Below are 24,388 nucleotides of genomic sequence, written 5' to 3' on the forward strand. Positions count from 1 at the left end.
GCACAGATTGATGCTAGTGAAAATGCCTTAAAGAGGATGAAAGGATCCACAGTTCAGTCCAGCAACGGAAATCCAAGTGAACTTCTAAGACTCAAAATCTGTCTCTTGTCCTCTCTATCCACTGCTGACTTCTCAGTCGCCCTCAGATATGTCCCATCTTTAAAAAGCTTTCATTGGAGCTCACCCTCAAGCTATCGTTCTACACTTCTTTCTTTTTCACAAACAAATACTTAGGAAGAAACCATTTACACTCCCCAGCTCCACTTTCTCTCCTCTCATTCACTTTTCAATGGTGCCAATCTGGCTTCCGAGCTCCCTGCTCAACTGAAACTTCTGCAAGATTGACTATGATCTCTTCATTGCCTATTGTTTCAGTCCTCATCCTTCTTGGTGTCTCAGTGGCTTTTGACACTGTTAGTCATTCCTTCTCCCTAGATATTCTCCTATCAGTGGATGTTCATGATACTGCTCTATTCAGGCTCTCCTCACTACCAGTCTGATGCTGCCTTCTTCTTTGTTAGATTATCATCCCTCACCATGGGTATCCCCCAAAGCTTTGTCCAGGACCCTCTTCCTTTTCTCTCCATAATTTTTTCAGTTATCTCATCACCTCTTTTGGGTCCAGTTACCATCCCTATGAAATAACTCCCAGATTTGTGTATCCAGGTCTACTCTCCCCTGAACCTCAGTCAAGTTCACAGTATCAAATGTTTATTGGACATTTAAATCTGACTGTTCTACAAGCATCTTAAATTCAACATAATCACAATGGAACTTGCTGTCTTCCCCCATGAAATGTACATATCCTTCAAATGTTTTGGTTTCTATTGTGGGTACTACTATTCTTCTAGTCACCCTTGAAGTGTCACCCTACAGTCTTCCCTCTCCTCCCTACCATAACCAATTGCCAACACTTTTAGATATTACCGCCACAATATTTCTCACATCCATCTGCCCTCCCGGGGCCAGTACCCTCATTCAGGCTCTCACCACCTCCTGCCTGAATTATTACTAACAGCCTAACTGGAAGGCAGTTAGGTGGCTCGATAAATGCAGTAGCTGGGTCGAGAGTCAAGAAGACCCGAGTTCAAACATAATCTTAGTCATGTATCAGTTGAGTGACCCTGGTCAAGTCATTTAACCTCATCACTGGGAAATCTCATTAGCCTGCACGAATGAAACTGCCTCAGTACTGGTTTCTTATTAGTACCCTCTGCTCCTCTGACTGGATTCTCTGAATAAAGGACAGGGCCATGGGCTCCATGGCATCTATTTAAGGATGGGACTCAGCACAGTCTTCTCCCCATTTCCTATGAGCTACAATGATTTTAGACTTCTCCATCATGTCTCTATCCTAGGTACCTTCCTCCTCTTCCCCCCTTTTCAGCTTTCTTTTGTGTGTTGTTTTCCCCCATTAGACTGTAAGCTTTTGTTTTATTTTATTTTTAATTTATGTGATAAAACAAGCATTTCAATAATAGTGTAATAAAAACAATGATTGCACATGAAATTGTAAATCTATTATATACTACTTGCTATTCCTTTTAAATATATAATAAAATTATCATGTAAATTTCTTTTTTCTCTCCTGCCCTAGAGATGGCTACTATTAGACACAAATATGTATACATATACACACCCATATATAAAATCATTCTTATATACTTCTATTTATCAATTCTTTCAGATAGAGTTCTCCCTCATGCATCCTTTGAAATTAATTTGTGTATTTATAATTGTCATATAATAACTTCTTGAGGGAAGGGACTGTCTTTGATTTTATTGTATTTGTATCCTCAGTGCTTATCACAATGCCTGGCACTGTGTCTGCCTCAGTTTCCTCAACTGTAAATGGAGATAATAATAATACCCACCTCCCAGGGTTGTTTGTGAACATCAGATTGTAAAGGCTTGGCACAGTGCCGGGTAGACAGTAGGTACTTTAACAAATGCTTGTTTCCTTCTCTTCTCTTCAATCCATTTTCCACGAGAAACGGTTAACATAACTTTCTTAAGGCTCAAGTCTGGTTTAGTCCTCTCCCCTGTTCTGTAGGAATTTTTAGTGGCTCCCTACCACTCCTAGGATAAAATACGGACTTGGTACTGAAAGCTTCTCACTACTTAACCATCAACTACACTTCTAGGATTATTATGCTTTCTTCCCCTTCAAACATTTTAATTCTAAGCAAATCTGCCTTCCTGCAATTTTCCCAACTCAGCATTCTAATCTCCTATCTAAGGGCCTTTTGCACAAACTGTCCCTCCCCCTTACCCCCATCCCAAAGCCCTCCAGAGCCATTGCCTGGAACACACTTCCTCACCTCTTCATTTTAGAATCCCTTGCTTCCTTGCAGGCTTAGCTTATGGGCCACATCCATTGGAAAGCCTTTCCTAATATCCTTTGTTGATGACACTGTCTCCTCCTTCTTCAAATTATCATATATATATTTAGTTGTTTATATGCGGCATCTCCAGTAATATTTGGAAGTGTCTGAAGACAGGGGAAGTTTTTCATTTTGTCTTTGTAGTCCCAGAGTCTTGTGTACAACAGGTGATTAATAGATGCTTTCTGGCCTGTAAGATGTCCTATTTTTTCTTTGCTCAGCCTACATCAATTATCCCCTTGGTGTTTATGGATGTATAGTTTTCTGGTGTGCCTCATTTTTCAACCTCTCCTAAATGAAGTTAGTGATAACAGAGGTATAGGTACAGTCTGCCAACTAGGAAAACAAAATATGATTTTATTTTATTTCATTTCATTTTCTTTTCCCCAGTGAAGGCAGCCACACTGCCAGGCTTTGCCTTTTCTACCTAAGGACCTGCCTTGCTTGCTACTCTTGGTAAAGCAAACTTCTTCTGCAGCAAAGCATCTTTCCTTTAAGGAAAGATAATCACAAGCTCTGGTTATAACTATGGAGCTATGGGGCAAATGGCAGAGATTATTGTGTCTAGGCAGAGGCTGCCTGACCCACCCCAAGCCTGGAGGGAATTTAAATGGACAACTGGAATAAGACTGAAGCTATTTGGTGCCTTAGTGATTATTCACCTAACTGGTAGCTCTGAATTCACGATGTAATGGAACTCCATATTGTCTTCAGCCCCCTCTCCATAGCAAATACGTTAAATTTCTACTACCTCAGGATTCCCCTGGAGATTGGCCTCTGGAAGGCACTTAGGTTCATAGATTTAGCTTGGGAGAGGACCTTAGAGGTCATCAAATCCAATTCCTTAGCCCCCCTACCTCCTACTTCTTCCACACACACATTGGATAGATAAAGAGACCGAGGCTTAAAGAGATTACTTGACTTCTCTGGGATCACACCTCCAGAGTCAAGATTTGGACTCAGGTCTTCTTTATTCCTAGCTCTAACTTTGGGGCACTACTGTGTTAGGTGTCAATCAGGAGTGACACTATAATTTCTGCAGTTGAATTGTCCTTGAATGATGTCCATCTTAACAGTGAGGTGGCTGTACTAAACTGCATGACTGAATCACAAGGTTATCACATTTTGTTGTACATCTAAATAGAACCTGTTTTAATGTAATACAGAAATGCAGAAAAGTTTCCCTGTCCACCATTTCTCCTTTTTCTTTAGGTCTTCCACAGATGGCTGAGTGAGGCCAGCCTTGAAAATCCTCCATTGGGGCTGTGCAAAGTCAGTATGAGTGGTCCCATTAAACAAACAAACAAAAGTCTTGTTCTAACTTTGGGTATGTGGGCAGCCAGCCTAGGTTCACTGATTCCATCTCCCTATGATACTGTAACAAGGAAGGAGCTGGGCTGGGGCACTAATCCTATCCCTTCACTGATTTTTATTGTTCAAGCAGTCTGACACTTTGTGACCCCATGGACCACAGTATTCCAGGCTCCTCTATCCTCCACTATCTCCTGAAGTCAGTCCAAGTTTATGCTAGTTGCTTCCATGGCACTATTTCATCCTTTGTTGTATGCTTTTCCTTTTACCTTCAATCTTTCCCAACATTAGGGTCTTTTCCAATAAGTCCCATCTTCTCATCATGTGGCCAAAGTATTTAAGCTTCAGGCTCAGTATTTGACCTTCCGATGAATAATCTGATTTAATTTCTTTAAATTTTGACTGATTTGATTTTCTTGTTGTCCAAGGGACTCTCAAAAATCTTCTCCAAACATTGTACACAGTAAAAGCAACATTGCCACATGACTAACTTTGATAGATTTAGCTCTTTTCAGCAATGCACAGATCTAAGACAACCCTGAAAGACTCATGATAGAAAATGCTATCTATACACATCCAGAAAGAGAACTATGGAGTCTGAATGCAGACAGAAGCAAACTATTTGCTCTTTTTTTCCTTCTTTCTCTTGGCTCCTCCCATTGGCTCTAATTCTTCTTTACAACATGACTAATATGGAAATATGTTTAATATGAATGTATATGTAGAGCCTATATCAGATTGCATGTCATCTTGAGGAGGAGAAAATTTAGAACCAAAAATCTTGTGGAAAGGAATGTTAAAAACTATAATTAATTTTAAAAAGGTTTCTCCAGCACCACAATTAGAAATCATGGATTCTTTATCACTCAGCTTTCCTTATAGTCCCATCTCTCACAGTCATGCTTTGCTATTGGAAAAACCATAGCTTTGACTATACTGACCTTTGTTGGCAAGCTGATATTTCTGCTTTATATTATGCTGTCCAGATTTGTTATAGCTTTCCTTCCAAAGAGCAAGAGTCTTTTAATTTCATGGCTGTGGCCACCATCTGTAATGATCTCTGAGCCCGAGAATATAAAATCTGACATTACTTCCATTTCTTCTCCCTCTATTGGACAGGAAGTGATTGGACCAGTTGCTATGATCTTAGTTTTTTTGATGTTAAGATTCAAGTCAGTTTTTACACTCTCCTCTTTTACCCTTATAAAAAAGCTTCTTAATTATTCTTTACTTTCTGCCATCAGAATGGTATTTTCTGCATATCTGAGATTGTTATTTCCCCTAGTAATCTTAATTCCAGCTTTTCATTCATCCAGCCTGGCATTTCACATGATATACTCTGCATATAAGTTGAGTAAATAAGATGACAATATACAGAGTTGTACTTCTTTTTTTTAAACCGATCAGTTACTCTACATTCAGTTTTAACTGTTGCTTCTTAGTCTGAATACAGGAAATAAACAAGATGACATGGTACTCCCATCTCTTTGAGAACTTGCTACACTTCATTGTGATTTACACAGTCAAAAGCTTTATTGTAGTCAATGAAGCACAAGTAAATATTTTACTGGAGCTCCTTTGTTTTCTCCATAAGCCTGCGAATATTGGCAATTTGGTCTCTAGTTCCTTTCCTCTTTAAAAACCATCCTAACTCTTCTGGTAATTCTCAGATACTGATATACTGCTGAAGCCTAGACTATAGCATCTTAAGCACAGTCTTACTGATATGTGAAATGAGTGTAACTGTTTGTTAATTTGAACATTCTTTGGCATTGCCCTTCTTTAGGACTGGGACATACACTAACCTTTTCTGCTCCAGTGGCCACTGTTGAGTTTTCCAAATTTATTGGCATATTTAGAGTGCAACACTTTAACAGCATCACCTTTTTGGATTCTAAATAGCTCAACTGGAATTCTGTCACCTCCACTAGCCTTATTGTTAGCAATGCCATGTCTGGCTCTAGATCAGTAAGCACACCATTGTGGTTATAGGTGGTGGTAAGATCTTGTATAGTTCTGTATATTCTTGCGACTTATTCGTAATCTCTTTAGCCTTGGTTAAGTTCCTTCATTTTTGTCTTTTATCATGCCCATTTCTACATGAAACATTCCCTTGATATCTCTTATTTTCTTGAAGCATCTCTTATCTTTCCCATTCTACTGTTTTCTTCTACTTCTTTGCAGTGCACATTTAAGAAAACCTTAACTGTCCTTGCTATTCTCTGGGATTCTCTGGAATTCTGCATTCAATCAGGTATATGTTTCCCTTTTCCCTTTCCCTTTTCTTCTTTCCTCAGCTTGTTGTAAAGCCTCATCAGACAGCCATTTTGCTTTCTTAACTGTTTTTCTGTGAAATGCTTTTTGTGGCTGCCTCCTGTACAATGTTTTGAACCTCTGTCCATAGTTCTTCAGGAGCTCTATATTAACCAGATCTGCTATCTTAAGTCTATTTGGTTTATACCTATATGGTCTGATGGTTTCCCTACGTTCTTCAAATTGAGTCTGAATTTTGCAAAAAGCTTATGATCTGAGCCACAGTCAGCTCCAGGCCTTGTTTTAACTGAATGCATAAAGCTTCTCCACCTTTAGCTGCAAAGTATGCCATCAATCCAATTTCAATATTGACCATCTGTGAGGAGTCACCTTGAGTTGTTGAAAAAGAGTGTTTGTTATGACTGTCAAGTTAGCTGGACAAAACCCTATTCGTCTCTGCCCTGCTCCATTTTGTAGTCCATGGACAAACTTTCCTATTATTCCAATTATCCTTTGATCTTTTACTTTAGCATTTCAATTTTCTATTATGAATATGACATCCTTTTTTGGGTGTTATTTCTATATGATATTGTAGGTCTTTATACAGTGATCAACTCTGGTCTCTTCAGTGTCAGTGGTTGGAGCACAGACCTGTATTACTTGACGTTAAACAGTTTGCCTTGGATCAGTTTTTAACATCATACCCCAGTACTGCTTTTCTCACCCTTTTATTGACAATAAGGGCTACTGTTATTTTTTCTAAGGGATTCTTACCCACAGTAGTATATATAATGATCACCTGAATTGAATTCACCCATTCCCATCCATTTAAGTTCATGTATACCCAAATGTGAATGTTTAATCTTTCCATCTCCTGTTTGACCTCATTGGGCTTACCTTGTTTTTTTTGGGAGGCCAGTTGGGGTTAAGTGACTTGCCCAAGGTCACATGGCTAGTTTTTGTGTTAGGTGTCTGAGTCCGGATTTGAACTCAGGTCCTCCTGACTCCAGGGTCGGTGCTCTATTTACTGAGCCACCTAGCTGCCCTGGTTTTTGTACTAATCAACATACTTTTGTCCTTTTTATGGACCTTGTTTACTCTAGTCTATAAAAAACAGCACCACAGTTTCAATTGGGTCTGCTGCACCCAGTTGCTTGCTGCCTTGGTGTGCTAAATAAAATACCTTTGCCTTTCTTTTTCTGAGGTTGTCTCCAGGATTTCTTTTAATAGGGCTAAGTGATGTATACTTTTTTTTTTTTGGAGGGGGTAAACGTAGGGCAATTGGGGTTAAGGACTTAACCAAGGTCACACAGCTAGTTTTGTGTTAAGTGTCTGAGGTCGGATTTGAACTCAGGTCCTCCTGACTCCATCCAGGGCCAGTACTCTATTCAATGATGTATGATTTTTTTCTTAACTGATCTGGAAATATGAAGCTAGTTTTATAATTTCATAGAGCCTAGTATTTCCTTCTAGGAACCAGATTTCAATGACTGCTGCCAGAGGAACAGTGGTGTTTTGGGCTGGTTATACTTTAGACTCGGCTAGAGACTCCTGGGTGATCAGTATGATGTCCAGTGTGACAATTATTTGTCTCTCCAGGGATGTGCTGGCGCCAACTAGAACCAGCTTTGTCCACTGCTAGCCCACTGTAAATTTTCAGTGTGAGCATTTATATCTTAAAGATTAGCAAACTATAAATCAGCACTTATTTTATAATTTTGTTGATTTCTAGACATAAAAAGTGATGAGGAAAATGTTAATAATGCAAATTAAATGTAAAATTGTGTGAGCAAAAAAAAAAGTGTGACCATCGGAAACTGGGTTATTAAACATTTCCCAGCATAATTTTGCCCCTCTCCCAAGACAATCAGTCTCAGTCTTGTCTGAATGACTACTCTACTAGTCAATGATGATTTTAAGGAAAAAACAAAACTTCTTATTAAAATAATATAAGCCATCGCTCTCTAGTTATTATCTTAATAGATATTCCCCTCCCCAGTACACCCCTTTACCTTGAGGAAAGTCAGACAGTCTTGGTTCTCGCTTTTGTCTTTATCTCTCAAATCAAAGTTGTAAAGAGCCCGACAGAGTGGGGGAGGTTGTGGCAGCTGCTTAATCACTTCCACTGAGCTGGTGGGGAAGATCCCACTGATGCCATTGATCTCTCCCTGGTACCAGTTCTCATCAAGCTGTCTTCGAAGGAGGATGATATCTCCCTTGTTGAACTTCAGGTCACTTGGGTTCTGCCCTCTGTAATTGCACAGGGCTTTTGCTCTTGGTACCTGTGGGGAGACAAAGAAGAAAATTCGTCATCTGACTTATCCCCTCAAAAACAGAGATAACATGGTGAGATGACACGCACTTTGATCTGACAATGGTCTCGTCTTGACTGACTTCAACTGATTGCATGACCTTGGGTAAGTCACCTAACTCTCTATGTTAGTTTTCCCAGTCACTAAAACAGAGGTAATTGTATGTTTACCTTCCTCACAGGTTGCTATGAGGAAGAATTGAAATAATAAAGAAGTACTTTGAAAAAAATATGTAGTTCTATAGGAATTCTATTAATTTTTTTCTGCATGCATAACTGTTTTAACCACCATGAAGTCTGAATCAATTGGTCATCACTCAAATAATCCATAAATTCAGTTAGAATTTTTTTAAACTGATTTTTTTTCTGTTGAGAGATATTAAACTCCCAGTATAGCTTAAAGACTTTTTGGGCTCTTTAGCTGTCTGTAAGGTGCTTGGTTCTTCTTCAGAAGCTAAGGCCACGTCGGGGTGAATCCTCACTTCAGCTAGCAGCTAGCAGCACTACAAACAAGTCTTTCCTCATCCATCTCCTGAAATGGCCATTCTGAGCTTGCTTGTATCTACTCTGCCCTCATCCTTCATAAGGATGAGGTTATGGTCACGGAGGATAAAATCAATGCCTTCATTAAAGCAGCAAGTGTAAATGTTGAACCATTCTGGCCTGGATTATTTGCAAAGGCCCTGTGCAATGTAAACATTGCAAGTCTCAGCAGCAATGTAGGAGTTGTTGGACTTGCCCCAGCAGCTGGTGGTGCTGCCCCTGCTGGAAGGGCTGCTCTGGCTAGCAGCATAGCTGCCCCAGCTGAGAAGAAAGAAGAAGCAAAAAGAAAAAGAAGAATATGAGGAGTCTGATGATGACATGGACTTTGGTCTGCTTCATAGAGTGTAATGGGTAAATTTATTTTATTTTAAATTATCTTTCTTATTTTATTTCAATTTTCCTGAGTGAGATATGATGAAATAGTCTGATTTCATACCAGATACCCTGGCTGCTCATGAGAGAAGTCTTGAAGGCACTGACTGAACTCTTCCAAGGACCTCATGAATCCACCATGATTATTTCAAAAGGAATTTTGAACAACTCTCTGTGGCTTAGGGATATAGAAAAACTTGAAAATTCACTTTGCAGACTGGATTAGGTAGTCGCACCTTTCTATGAAGCAAGCTTCTAGAGAGAGAGAGTGACAGCTAGAGCCCAGAGAGCACAGGCAGTGAAAGAGCAAAGGAGCTGGGAGCAGAGAGAGTGGAAAGGGGAGGGGGTGGGGGTAGGAGGGAAGCTAGGAGAGTAAACCAAGCTACCGGGGAAGCTACTCCTTACCCAGAAAAACTGTGGACAAAAGCAGGAATAACAGTAGGGGATTTCCAAGGGCTGAGGCAAATCTGCTACTTACAGGAGGGAATAACAATTGTTAAATGAGCTGGTGTAAAATCATCACTTTAGTAGCTGCCTTGTCCTCTTTTCTCTTTTTATTTCTAGTGCTCATCATTCATCCATTCACTTACTAATTCATTCATTCAGCAAACATTTCTTCATAAGCCTCTACTATGTATGGGCAGCTATGTGACTCAGTGAATAGCGTGATGTGCCTGTAGTCAGCAAGACCTGAATTCAAACCCAGCCTCAGACACTTACTAGCTGTGTGACCCTGGGCAAGTCATTTCACCTCGGTTTGCCACTGGAGAAGGAAATGGCAAGCCATTAAAGTATCTTTGTCAAGAAAACCCCATAAATGGTATTGGCATGCTATGGTCCATGAGGTCAGACACGACTGAGCAGCAACAATGTGCGGATCATCAATTTGGTGCTGGGGAAGATGGGAGTTAGGACACAACACAGTCCCTGTCCTTGTGGAGCTTGCTTACCATCTAGTAGGGAGATAAGACAAACACAAATAACTTTAATAGATATTACCCAGTGAGGAGATCGGAGGAGGGCAAACAAAATGCATTATGAGGTTTGAGAAGTAAGGTTGCATCTGATGTGGCAATCAGGTTAATCTGAACAAGAGGAAGATGTTTTCCTTAAGTCCTTTGTCTCAAGGCTGGCATAGGAGCAGCTGAAGGCTGCTATTCCTAGTGGAGAGAATGCTAGCCTGGGAATCACAGGATAATAAAACCAGAGCTGGAAGAAACCTCAGGGATCATCAAGTTCAACACCCTTGCTTTACACAGGAGGAAAATGAGGCTGAGAGAGGAGCAAACTTGCCCAAGGTCATATGGGAGGCCTCAATTCGAATCCTTCCCCAGACTCTTACTTGCTTATATGTTAGCAGGTCACTTTAACCCCTTTCAGACTTGGTTTCCTCATCTGCAAAATGGGGGTAATAATACCACTCATATCCATCTCACAGGTTGTTAATATCAAGTTAGTATTTACATAGTGTTTTAAGATTTGCAATGTGCTTTACACATTTATTTATCTTTTGTTGTTGCTGTTTTTGTTTTGGACAGGGGAAGACAAGGCAATTGGGGTTAAGTGACTTGCCCAAGGTCACACAGCTAGTAAGTGTCAAGTGTCTGAGGGAGAATTTGAATTCAGGTCCTCCTGACTCCAGGATTGGTGGCCTATTCACTGTGTTACCTAGCTGCTCCAACATTATTTTTTTTTGATAATAGAAATGTCTATGATATGGCTTATAGATATTAGTTATTATCATCTACCACCCACTGTAGGGGTACTTAATCAAAAAGGAATCACAAAGTAGGTGTTTAATAAATGCATATTGAATAAACTACCCAGCTGCATTTAGCCCACTCCCACCCAAATCATAATGCCATAATGGAGTTTTAAAAGCATGGTGGGGGGGAGGGGGGAGCCAGGGAGGCTCTTTCCCTTTCCCATTCTGAAAATGATAGCAAGTGCAGGTGGTGCACATAATTTAATGACTGCTGAGCAATTACACCCCCAACTCAAATTTCAGAAAATGTTTAAGATTCTTTGAAGACGCTTGAACTTTGAAATCCCCAGGTAGAATTAATAGCAATACCACCTCCAACTGCAGCTGCCACCTCCTCTTCTCTCCCACCCCCCTCAGTACAGAGTTGCATTAAATGAATTCCTGGCTGCTATTTTTAATGTGAAAATCCTATTCATTGGCTCAAGCATCATTTTGGGCAGTTTCTCCCCTGGGCCACTCAAGCCCATCCTCATTCTTGCAATGATGCTTTCTTTTGCAGGCTGCAGAAAGAAATCAGGGCATGAAACGAAAGCCACTTAACATGGCTTTTCATCACAAACTTCATCCAGGGCTGTGCCTTGTAATGGAAATGCATCTCTGGAGCCTTGGCAATTTGTTCTCCTTGCTGCTGAGACTATTAGCATGAATTATTTAACTCCAAGGCCCTTGAATAAAAGTCAAGCACCCAGAGAGCCTCAGATGGCTAATTCTACCCCATCCTAAATGGTTTCTCTAGGGAAAATGGTTCAAAGACCCCAATAAAATATTACCTGATGTATTGTTTGTAACTTTTTTTATTGTCTGTAATTGTTTTCTCTCCCCACTACCGTGAAGCTTCCCAGTCAGAGTCACCAAATTGCCTTGCTGCTATTCTTCACACATGGAGGCTGTCCAAATTGAAGTTTAATGTGTGTCTCAAATGAAGGTGGCATTCCTTGCTGAGGCCACAACCAGTAATGATTTAGTGATGAATTTGTTCAGGGGCTCCTGGTCCCTGCCTAATTTGCTCACCTGGAAAGGATGAGGAGGTGTCAGCAAGGATGGTACACTTGGTATTCTCTTGCTGTCTTTTAGAGTGATGGCAGGACTATGGGTATGGAATATCACATATGCCATCAGACAGGGTTAATACTTCAGTTGGTTTTTCTGAACTACTTTTTTCTTTTTAAATCTTTGTTACAAGGGATGGCTCACTGGGTAAGGGAGGGGAGAGGGATGTATTAAAAAAGAAAGTGATGTAAAAACAAAACATTAAGAAGAAAATAATGTTGATAAATGCACAGAAACAACCACCCATGCCTTTTCACATAGGAAAGATGCCCCCAATTCCTGGTGTGGTATTTCCACTTAGAATTTCTTGAATTATTAACTTCTTTGTTGTTGTTCAGCCCTGTTTGACCCTTCATGATCCCATAAGATCACAGGACACGAATATTCTTCATGGGATGTTTTTGACAAAGATACTAGAATTGTTTGCTATTTTCTTCAACAGTAGATTAAGGCAAACAAAGGTAAAGTGACTCGCTCAGGGTCACACAGTTAGTAACTGTCTGAGGCTGGGTTTGAACTTAGGTTTTCCTGACTCCGGGCCCAACATTCTATCCACTGAGCCATCTCCCTTAGCAGCCTTATTAACTTGGTACACCAACCATATCTTCCAATGAGGACAAACAAACTTCATGTAGAAAGTTAAGCTATAAAAAATACTGTGGGAAAGAAATACAAGAAATTCAGACTGTTAGTTGTTTACTTGTGTATATGTTATATTCACACTCTCCCCTCATTAGAATGTGAATTCTTCGAAGGTTCTGTGATTTTATTGATGGAGAGATCTCTTGTCTAGGAAAATCTCTCTATTAATGCAGATTAGCTGCTGTTTGGCAATTTATAGTCACAGAGAGCTGCCTGAGGATCAGACAGTATGTTTGAGTCAGATATTACCCTAGGTAGTCCTGACTTCAAGACAGCCTCTCCACTGTTCCAATGTTACTTCTCGCCACAGCGGTTTCTACACTGTATGTGTGATCAGAGGCAGCTATTACATGGCTCTGAGAAGAGGCCAAGCAAGGCCCATCTGGAATTCAGTAACAATGGTGGCTTAGTGATCCATATCAGGATCAAAGATCACATAATTTGAGAGTTGGAAAGGATAACAGAGGTCATCTAGTTTGATCTCTCCTCATTTTACAGATGGAGAAACTGAGGCCCAGAGAGGTTGAATGACTCACCAATGGCTATACAAGCAGTGGAGTCAGGATTTAAACCTAAGTCCTTGGGCAGCTGGATGGTGCAATGAATAGAGCCCTGGACTTGGAATCAGGAAGATTCATCTTCCTGAGTTCAAATTCGATTAGCCCTTTTGCCTTAGTTCCTACTCTTAAAATGAGTCGGAGAAGTAAATGGCAAACACTCCAGTATCTTTACCAAGAAAACCCCAAAATGGAGTCAGGAAGAGCTGGCTATGACTGAAAGGACCGAAGAACAACCGCCACCTCCAACACCAAGGCTAGCACTCAGCGCCTCATACCAAAGTGCCCCCCTAAGCTGATTTTCAATTTGGAAGGGCAGAAAAACAGTACATTGCTAGAAGGGAGAGAAGGGGGTGGGTAGGTAAAGTAAATGTCAACATACAGTCCCTTTTGGTGCAGGGAGAGAAGTCTGATCCTTGTAGAGAGCCTGGCTTAACAATGAACATTGGTGAGGTCTTCACAATAACAATAATAACAACACTAGAATTCATATTGCCGTTAGACTTGTAAAGCACTTTACAAATGTTATTTCATTTTATCCTAAAAACAACCCTGGGCGATCTCTGCTACAATTGTCTCCATTCTACAGATGAGAAAATTAAGGCAGAGACTAAATGGCTTCACCAGGGTCACATAGCTAGGATATAGGTCTGAGATTGGATTTAAACTCAAGTCCTCTTGACTCCAGGTTCAGTCTTCTATCCCCACTGCCCCACCTAGCTGCCTTTTCACCATTTACTTTCCTAATACCCTAAAAAACACTTAAAGGAGGGGTGGCTAGGTGGTGCAGCGAATGGAGCAATGGCCCTGGAGTCAGGAGGACCTGAGTTCAAATCCAGCCCCAGACATTTGACATACTTACTAGCCATGTGACCATGGGCAAGTCACAACCCCAATTACCTTCCAAAAAGCAAAAAATAATAAAAAAAACACTTAAAGGAAAAGGATGGCTTGATTTTCTCATCTTCTGGTCAAAGGAGGACCAAAGCTAATGTTCTCAATCAATCTCTTGAATTTGCATGAGGATGGCCAGGAAGATGAATTTGTGAAGGAACTATTTTTTTTTCCCCTGAGACCATCTAGAAATATTGGGAGATAGCTCTCCATAGTCTACATTCAAGCCAAACTGGCCACCTTTTTTTTCCCACAGCATTCATCACTTACTCTATGCCTTTAATGGACTGTTCTCATTGTATCCCCCACCTCCATGCCTTTACTGGACCACCCCCAGGCCTGGTATTCATTCCTTCCTCATGACTTTGTCTTAGACTACCCAGTTTCCTTTAAGATTCACTTGAACCATGTAGTATGGGAAACCTTTCCTTAATAAGGCTCCCTCTCAGATTATTGTGTGGCTGTTTTCCACCCCTTTACCATTGCAGAATAGAAGCTCCTTGGGGACAGAATTTGGGGGAGGGGCTTTGACAACAAATCTTCAGCTTCTAGCATAATGACTTGCAAATAGGCACTAACTAAATTTTTGTTGAATTATATGAGAAAAGAATGAAGAAAAAAGACTAGAAAATGAAGAAAAAAAGACTAGAGAAAACCAATAGGGTCAGATGTGTTGCCTTGGAGACATCATTTTTTTACAAGGACTGGGGGAAAAAGAGGAACACAGTCTCCATTACCATTTCACTTTACTGAGAGGAAACTGAGGCAAATTATTGCACAGCAACGCAACTTTGACTAGTGGGTGTCTGCCTCTTGTTCTGACAATCATATTAGAATAGACTTGTCAGTGGAGGCATTAGTATTAAAGTTGCAGAAAAGCAATGAGTAAGCTGATGCCAGTGGTATGTTGGAAAGTGCTGATGGCCCAGCTCAGGCTGCATGTGTTTCCCTATTTTTTTTTTTTTTTGCCAAGGAAGGATGGGAGCTGGGAAGTGACAGTGCTCACTTAACATATCCAAACCGAGCTGGTTACTCTAGTGAATCCCAAAGTGCCTGCAGCAATAAACCTCTTAGAAGCTCGTGTTACCATGGCTATTTAAGTAACCCATAGTTATTAAAGAGGCAGTGTGGAGCAGTGGATAGAGAGCTGGCCCAGAAGGTAGGAAGGCAGAGGTTTAACTCTTGTCTCTGCCACACACTGGCTGTATGACCCTGTGCAAATCATTCAAGTTCTCAAAGCCCTAGGCAATTCTCTGACTCTTAAATTGCTGAGAAAGTTCTGACTTGCGCTGATAAAGGGAATTTCCTCACCCTGTATCATTTTTGGGACACAGCGTATCCCAAAAGTCTCAGTATACCTTTATAATTGAACAGCTTAAATCTGTACCAAGACTTTTTCAACACTTAGTATATGTAATTTCCTAACAATGAAATCTGAAGTCCAGTCTCTATCTGTAAAGCACTTGATAGTAGAAATTCCTGCATCTGGAGAATAGACATGACATTAGTTATCTGTGGAATCCCTGATATCCTCTGCTCATATTTTTTGCTATAAAGAGTTTTACATTTCAAGGGTGCTCAGCAGATCCACTGACTCTTCCTAATAACTAATATCAATTTTTCTCTATGCTATGCTTTGATCACAATAATGATAACAGTAATAACACTTATGTAGTGACTTAAAGTTTGCCAGGCAATTTCCCATACATTATCTCATGTGATCATCACAACTCCATGAAACAGGATCAGTGATTATCATAAGGAAAATGAGAATCCTAAAGGTCAAGTGATTTGCCCAGGGTCACATGCCCTGAAAAATGTTGTTATTTTCACGTTGAGGTCAACCTGGTATATAATGGATTTGTCTTAGTTGCCATGGTGGGAGTGGGGGGTGAGGTAAGGACGTACATTTTGGTTTCCTCTACATGTGGTTCCTCTGACTTTCAAAGCTTAAAAAGGCCAAAGTTTACACCCCCCCCAACTCCACCCCCCACTCTGGCCTCCAGTTTCTAGTACTCTTTCTCAGCTTGTTATCTTGTTTTTCCTCCTCCCTCCCATTCTTTTCTCTAACCTTATCCTCTTTCTTCCCTGGCTATTGGAAGGTTAGTGGTTGCTCTCTTGCTGGACTCATTTGCTTAAATATCTCTAAAGCCATTGGGAAAAGATCTACAATAGATACTAGGGAAGTTCTGAAACGCCATTGTTCTGGGCAGATGTTACTTTCCTCCACCCTGTGCATCATCTACAAGCAGAGATTCTATCCAGACATTCATCACCTACTCTGGTCTTTCCCAATCACTGAGATGTAACACACCTTAGAGACTGAAGCTGTTTTCTTTGGTCTCTCATCCCTCCTTAGCTTCTTGTCTTCCTCTTAAATTGATTCTGCTTTTCTCTCTTCTCTCTTCCCTAGTGCTTACCATGTTATCACTCTGTGTCAGTGGGCAAAGTTTCTTCTTCCCCTGGCAAGCCCAAGCATCCTTCCAAATTCACAAGGATATTGTTGCCTGACAGAGATAAGGAAGCACAAACAGACTACAGTTGTAGAGAAGAAACTGCTCAGGGCCAAAGTAGCCTCTTTTTGGCTCAACCAATCAGTTCTTCTTTTTTTAATCTGTTTTCTCCAAACTTTTCCCCAGGGTGCCTTCATCTTCCATTCACATCAGAACAACCTCTGAAATGGGATAAGAATTGGAGGCGTGGGGCACATTGTAACCCCTTTGGGAGCCAAAGCCCTGCCTTCTCTCTTCTCTTTCTCTGTTCACTTCAAAGGGAGCCAGGTGGGCAGCAACTTCTCCTAGGGGATGAGCAGATGGTACGTGGGTGGCCTGACTAACAATGGGTAAGGAACACCTCATCCAGGTTGGTTGGGAGCTGAACTACTGTGAAGTACTGCTGATCCTCTCCAATTTTTCCAATCTTAATGTAAGTCTTCCCAATAGGAAGGGCATTTTGTAAATGATACCCTCTTTTCCTGTATATTTGGCATTAGAAACTAAGTCAAAACTACTATGCGGAGTGAGGAAAGACAAAAGTAAAATGTCTCCTTCAAGGTTGCAAAGCATCTCTGATTACATATAGGCAGACCCTTTCCATAACCTTCTTCTCTCTCTTACAATTATTTGGAACCTGCTTCCCATCCCCCTTCCCCATCCCCTCGGAAAAAATAGTGAACAATGTTGGTTCATTTGGGAATGAATGTTGGGTGGGGGGAACTAAGAGTGAGGGCCAATTCCTTCCTTCCTTCCTTCGCTTTTTGGAGGGGAGAAGGCAGGGCAATTGGGGTTAAGTGACTTGCCCAAGGTCACAGGGCTAGAAAGTGTTACGTGTCTGAGTCTGCATTTGAACTCAGGTCCTCCTGACTCCAGGGCCAGTGCTCTGTTCACTCCACCACCTAGCTTCCCCTTGAGGGCCAATTTCTGAATGTGGGAAAACAGCTGTCTCTAGAGCCACAGATTACCTGATAGAGAGAAAGACCAGATACAGAACTGTATCTTCAAATTATTTTTTGTGACCTTGGGCAAGTCACTTAATCTCAATAGCCCTGCCTTACCCTCCCCTGCAAAAAGCCAAAAAAAAAAAAAAAAAGAATAGCATTTTATAAGCTAGTAAATGGAGGCACTGAAAAGTTCAATGACTCGTCCAAATTAATTTCATTGCTAAGTACCAGAGATAGAATTTGAACCCACATCTATCTGACTCCAAATCTTCTGCTTCTTCCATTGCATCACAGCTACCATGCAAAACCAAGGGAGGTGACCACATTTGCCTAACTGTCTACCAGAAGACAAAGGTCATTTTCATTGTAAGCGTTTATGTCTAGAAGGCTTTACGACAACCTTAAAAGATTTGAAGCATCACCCACTGGGACAGAGACAAACCCAAAAAACTTGTGAGCATCTTTTAAAATCCATTCAGCTGTAAAAACTTGAAAGGGACCTGTTAGATTCTGTACTACTTTCTGACCTACCTCAGGAGCCATGAGGAGGAAGAGGAGGAGAAAAAGAAGGAGGAGGTGGAAGGAGAGAAAAATTCATGGTGATACAGCACTTGAGAGAGTCATAAAACACTTGCCTCACAAAAATGGTGTGGAGTAGGCAGTAAAAGTATTATTATTCTCATTTAACAGAAGAAACTGAGATACAGAGCAATTAAGTGGCTTGTTCATGATCTCATTAGCTCCCAAGTAACAAGAGCCAGGACTCAAACTCAGGTCCACAGAGTCTGAAACCAATGCTATTTCCTTTATGTTTCTCACCGCAATTAGAACTCAAAGTTCTATAATGCCTCAATATTTACAAAAGTGCTTTCCTTATACCGGGAATTCTTTACTTTTTTGTGTCCTTGGCCCCTTTGACAGGCTGGTGAAGTCTATGGATCCTCTTTTCAGAATACTGTTTTTAAATGCATAAAATAAAACATAGAGGATTACAAAGAAACAGATTATACTGAAACATAATTATCAGATTATGGAAGAAAAAAAGCTCACAGATCCCAGATTAGGAACCCTGGACTTTATGGCAACCCTGTGACATAGCCAATAAAGGTATTATTAGCCCCAGTTTATAGGTTAGAAACCAAGAGGCTCTAAGAAGGAAAATGACTTGTCCTTAGTCACGTGATGACACTGAGCTGGAATCTGAACCATGGATTTTTGAAGTCAGAGAACCTGGATTCAGATACTGACCCTGCTATTTACTGTGTGACTCTAGAAAACTAATTCTACTTCTCTGGATCTCAAGTTTTTTTCTCTCTCAAATGGAGTTGGGAGGAGATGGACTAGAATTCAGGGGTAGGGAACCTACAGCCTTGAGGGCACATGTGTCCCTCTAGGTCCTCAAGTGAGGCCCTTTGCCTGAACTGGGGTGGGGAACCTGTGGTCCTTAGGCCACATGTGGCCTTGAGGCTACAGACCCCCATCCTTGGACTAGATGATCTCTAAGGTTCCTTCTAGCTCTAAGTTTTTTCTTTTTAATTTCATATTTCAAAAAACACAATTATATTAGTATAATTTTCTTTTATAACACCTTTATTTCCCCTAGCTCTACAAAGAAGGGAGGGAGGTCTAGTTGTAAAGCTATCATTTTATGAGACAGATTCCAGTTCCAGGGTCTTTTCTATCATACCACATGTGTTCTTCTGAGGAGCAAATTCCGAACCCAGGCCTGTCTGTAGATAACCAAGTCCAAGAAAATGCAGGTCAATAATATTCTAAAATTATACATTTTCAGCATAGCAACTAGAGAAACTGTTGAAGCTTCAGAATCTTCAGCTGAGCCATAACAAACAAACATAACCTTGTTTCTAGGGTATAATTCCCAGATTCCCTATTTGTTATTTCTCCAGGAATGAACATTTTAAAGAGATAACACCCACCAATAAGCATAAGGACTTTTTCTAGGTCACCCTTAAAAACAGACCCCTCACAAATTTTTAGCTTGGGTAAAAAATATCCCTTCCAAAGCCTTTTGTTTTAAAAAATTGAAATTTTTTTATTGACATCTTTTGTCAATAAAATCTTTTGTCATCTTCATTTGAGAATATATCCCTATTATCTTTCCTACCAAGCAAACCATCTCTTGTTGTAGAGATAATAACAATAACTAGCATTTATATAGCACTTTAAGATTTTCATCTTCTTCTCACAACAACCATAGGAGGTAGGTGGTATTTCTATCATTCACAGATAAGGAAACTGAGATAGACAAAAGTTACGTGACTTGCTGAGGGTCACACAGCTAATAAATGATTGAGAGTAGATTTGATCTCAGATCTTCCTGACTCTAAGGGCAGCTAGGTGGTGCAGTGGATAAAGTACCCAGCCTAGAGTCAGGAAGATCTGAATTAATATTTGGCCTCAGACAGTGACTAGTTGTGTGACCCTGGGCAAGTCATTTAACCCATATTTGCTTCAGTTCCTCCCCTGTAAAATGGGGACCTACTGGAAAAGGAAATAGAAAACCACTCCAGTATCTCTGCCAAGAAAATCCCAAATGGGAGATGAAGAGTCAGACATGACTGTAACAAGTAAAATAACTTCCTGGCTTCAGATCTGGTACTCCACCCCCTATATCACTTAGAGAAGAAGAGGGTGATAAAATTAATTATCTACCAAGTCTGGCAATATATACAATGTTCCTATTCTATAGTTTCTCACTTCTGAAAAAAAGGGAAAGGGATACATTTACTTCTCTCATTTTCAGAGTCAAGCTTGAGTATCATTATTACACAGCATTCTGATTTTGTTCTTCTCTGTTTAAATCATTGCAGTCATCGTATATTGGCTCTGCTTGAATTGCTTTGCATCAGTTCACACCATTCTTCCCATGCTTCTCTCTATTAATCATATTCTTTACTTCTTATTGTGCTATAATAGTCCATTACATTCTTGTGTTACAATGTGTTTATTCTCTAATCAATGAACATGTACTTTGTTTCTTTGTTACACAGGAAAGGTTACTGGAAATATCATGCTGTATAGAGTATCTCTTTATATTTGACTTCCTTTCAGTATACACTTAGCTATGGAATCTTTGGAGCAAAGGATAAGGACATTTTATAGTCCCTTTCCTAATATACTTACAATATTTTTTAAGAGTTTATTTTTTCCCAATTACATGTAAAAAACAATTTTTACCTTTGCTTTTTACAATTTTGAATTCCAAATTTTACCCCATCTTCTTTTCCCTCCTCTTTCACTGAGAAGTCAAGCACTTGATAAAGGTTTTACATGTGCAGTTATACAAAACATATTTCTATATTAGTCATGTTGTGAAAGAAAAGACAAAAAAAGAGAAAGATAAAAAAAACCCAGTATGCTTTGATCATCATTCAGATTCCATCAGTTCTTTCTTTGGAGATGCATAGCATTTTTCATCAAAAGTCTTTAAGAGGGCGGCCAGGTGGCTCAGCAAGTAAGAGCACTGGCTCCAGTGTTGGGATGACCTGGAGATTGAATCCCGGGCTCAGACACTCAGCACCACACCCAGAAATAACTGGCCATGTAACCTTGAGCAAGTTACTTAACCCCGATTGCTTAAAAAAAAAAAGTCTTTAAGAACTGTCTTGGGTATTTGTATTGCTGAGAATAGCTAAATCACTCACAGTTGATCATTGTACAATATTGCTGTTATTGTATACAATGTTCTCTTGATTTCGCTCACTCCACTTTGCACCAGTTCATGTAGGTCTTTCCAAGTTTTTCTGAAAATACTCTGCTTATCATTTCTAATAGCACAACAGTATTTTATCACAGTTATATGCAACAATTTGTTTAGCCATTTCCCAATTGATAGATATCCCCTCAATTTCCAAATCTTTGCCACCACAAAAAGAGTAGCTAAAAATATGTACATATTTTTATAAATATATATTTATATAAATAAAAATATAACTTATAGGTCTTTTTTCCTTTTTTTGGGATTTCTTTGAGATACAGACTTTGTAGTGATATTGCTGGGTCAAAGGGTATGCACAGTTTGGTTACCCTTTTGACATGGTACCAAATTGCTCTCCAGAATGGTTGGACAAGTTTACAACTCCACCAACAGTGCATCAGTGTCCCAATTTTCCCACATCACCTCCAACATTTGTCATGTTCCTTTTCTGTCATATTAGTCAATCTGATAGGTGTGAGGTGGCACCTCAGAGTTGTCTTGATTTCTTAGCATACTTTTAAATTGCTTTCTAGAAGGGTTGGAACAATTCACAGCTCCACCAACTATGTATTAAGGTGACCAATGTCTTTCTACTCTGAGCCCACCTTGAAGAACATAGCATTGCAGAAGATTTTCCTCCCTTTTTTAATGCCTCCACAAGTATTTTTTCGTTCAATTATGGAGAGACAGATATGAGGTGGATGGTGAGGGTAGGACAGAGAGAGAATTGAGGAGTTTCTTTTTCCATATTTTCAGAAGGGGAGTGGTATGTTAACACAAGCTAAAGAGATTTCCCTTACAGCACCTGCTGACTGGAATGGCTCCAGTCTGGTTTTAGTGTGTATTTGCTGTCATTGAAACTACTTGGCACACCTGTGCAATTTCTCTTCCAGCAGTCAGGGACAGATCAGATCCCCAGTTTAGCAAGATAGAATACACTTTCCTGCTCTCAGGAGCCCTAGTTTTTTTCTCTCATTCTTCAGGTACTGCTTTGAGGGCTTTTCTCATTTCTGTCATGTTGGATACCAGTGTCAATTCTTGTAAATCCTGCAAAAAGTTTTCTAAGGTTGTTGCTATGAGTGAAGTGTCTTTAGTTACTGCTCTCCTGGGTTCCTTCTCTTATTGGTGGAATGCTTTCATTCTGTCACGATTCCCTTCCGGCATGCCATTACTTATACTTCTCTGTCCATATCCAGCAAACACCATTGTGTAAAAGTGCACTCTCATCTTTCAAGAAGGAATTGCTTCTACAGACAGATGCTTTGAAATCAATTTGAGCAAGTCACTATACCAGAGGTGGGGAGCCACATGTGACCCTCTAGGTTCTCAGGTGTGACCCTTTGACTTAGGTTGTTCTTATAGACGCGTTCATTTGCAGAGCGCCAAGTCCCGCCCAGTCACGTGACCAGAGATTAGTTTGGCTGGAAATATAGCCGTAGTAAGACCTAGTGACCGAAATATACTATGGCATTGAACCTAGGATACCAGAATGGTTCATGGTGACTAAAACTCGGCAAGATGGGCAAAACAAGACTGTGGAAATGAGCTACACATATAACTATCTGCCGTTAAAAAGCAGCCTCAAGTGCCGCGCCCTAAACACTATCCGAAGGGAGATGGCAGTCAAAGGGTGGACGAAGACCCGCATTAGCGATGCTGTGAGTGTTGATGGAGCTGTTTCAATCACTGCTAACAAAGGCTACCCGAAATTATTCTAGACTGGTTTGTGGATCAGGGCTTCACCTCCGAGAAACAGTGGCTACAGGAGGACAAATCCTCGTACAGGGGCTTTCAAGCCACCTCATCCACGTCTTGCACTGGATGACGCACGGGCAGAGAGGCTCCTAACTAAGCCGACTGAGGGTTACCTGATCCGAAAGCTCCCAGCGGGTGACAGAATGAAGAATAAAATATTCCGGTTGTTCAGCATGAACAACTCTCACCCCCTTACGGCAGCCAACATCTCAGTGAAGTGGACTACGCCAACAACAAAGGAAACGCTGTTGGCATGTAGCCTGCCACGACTGGGAAAAGCAATTTAGCTGGAGCCATCTCTCACACCGTCCCCTTCTACAGCTGTGTCAACTGGATTGAAAGAAAGCTTTCCATTTGACGAATGCATGGACCAATTCAGTCAAATGATAATTTCACCGAACTTATTCAGTCAAAGGGCGGCAGCTGAGGACCTAGAGGGCCACATCCCTTCTCTTCTTCTTATCAATTAAAAGAGCCCTGCTGGGGGTGGCTAGGTGGTCCAGTGACTAGAGCACCGGCCCTGAAGTCAGGAGAACCTGAGTTCAAATCCGACCTCAGACACTTAACACTTACTAGCCAGTGTGACCTTGGGCAACTCACAACCCTAATTGCCCTGCCTTCCCCCACCAAAAAAAGAAAATAAAAAGAGCTCTTCTGGTTTTCAAAGATAATTAGAACTTTGTTCCCCGGTGTCCTCTGTAGGTTTGGGTTCCCTTTGCCACACCCCATCCCCTTTCATGCCATGATGTTTCTATGTTTTGACAAAATGAAACGACAGTTTTGGAAATATGAAACGGAAGCATTGTGAAGACAAAAGAGGGAACTGACAATGTGAGGACCCAAGGAACAGGATCACTTTAGGAGAAAGATGTCCGTGTTAATGTCCTTGATTTAGCATCACTACCCTCTAGGTTAATATAGAGATGACCTCCCTTTCTGAAGAGAAAGGAAAGGTGTGGGGAGTACACTGGGGACTTTCTGACCTTTGTCACCTCAATATCTCAGACATAGGGGAGAAGCTCCTCTGAGTATCTAATTATCTTCTGTAAACAGAGAAGCCTGCCACATAAAACAAGGAGGATTAGAGTATGGCCAACAGTTAATTATTTTCCTTTCATTATTTGCATCTGTCTATTAAATCAGATGTATTTTGAAGGGGTTGAACCTTCCCTTTAGCACATACAAGGAAAAAAATTAAATCAACAGAGTGACTGTCTAGAATATAGAATAGAAGGGACTCAGGGAAAGGAAATTAAGGATGGCATTCTGTAGATCATTCTTGACTATTCAGGGGTTGATAACCTAGCCCAGGGGTGGGGAACCTGTAGCCTCGAGGTCTCATATGGCCCTCTAGGGCCTCCAGGGTGGCCCTTTGACTGAATCCAAAGTTCACA

At 40.7% G+C, this 24,388-nt stretch overlaps 1 protein-coding gene across 8 annotated transcripts in view; it reads right to left on the reverse strand.

Moving 5' to 3' along the window:
* Window positions 1–24,388, reverse strand: part of SH3RF2 (SH3 domain containing ring finger 2) — a 170,250-nt gene that overhangs the window by 96,785 nt on the left and 49,077 nt on the right. For all 8 annotated transcript variants that reach the window (XM_069102681.1, XM_069102682.1, XM_069102677.1 and 5 more), the window contains exon 3: window positions 7,961–8,230. In XM_069102681.1, the coding sequence (XP_068958782.1) occupies window positions 7,961–8,230 (270 nt within the window). The remainder of the gene's footprint in view (window positions 1–7,960; window positions 8,231–24,388) is intronic.

Source organism: Petaurus breviceps, unplaced genomic scaffold, assembly GCF_028583685.1.
Source record: "Petaurus breviceps papuanus isolate PSGF00001 unplaced genomic scaffold, PetGlider_PUasm1.0 551, whole genome shotgun sequence".
In the NCBI taxonomy this organism is placed as follows: Eukaryota; Metazoa; Chordata; class Mammalia; order Diprotodontia; family Petauridae; genus Petaurus; species Petaurus breviceps.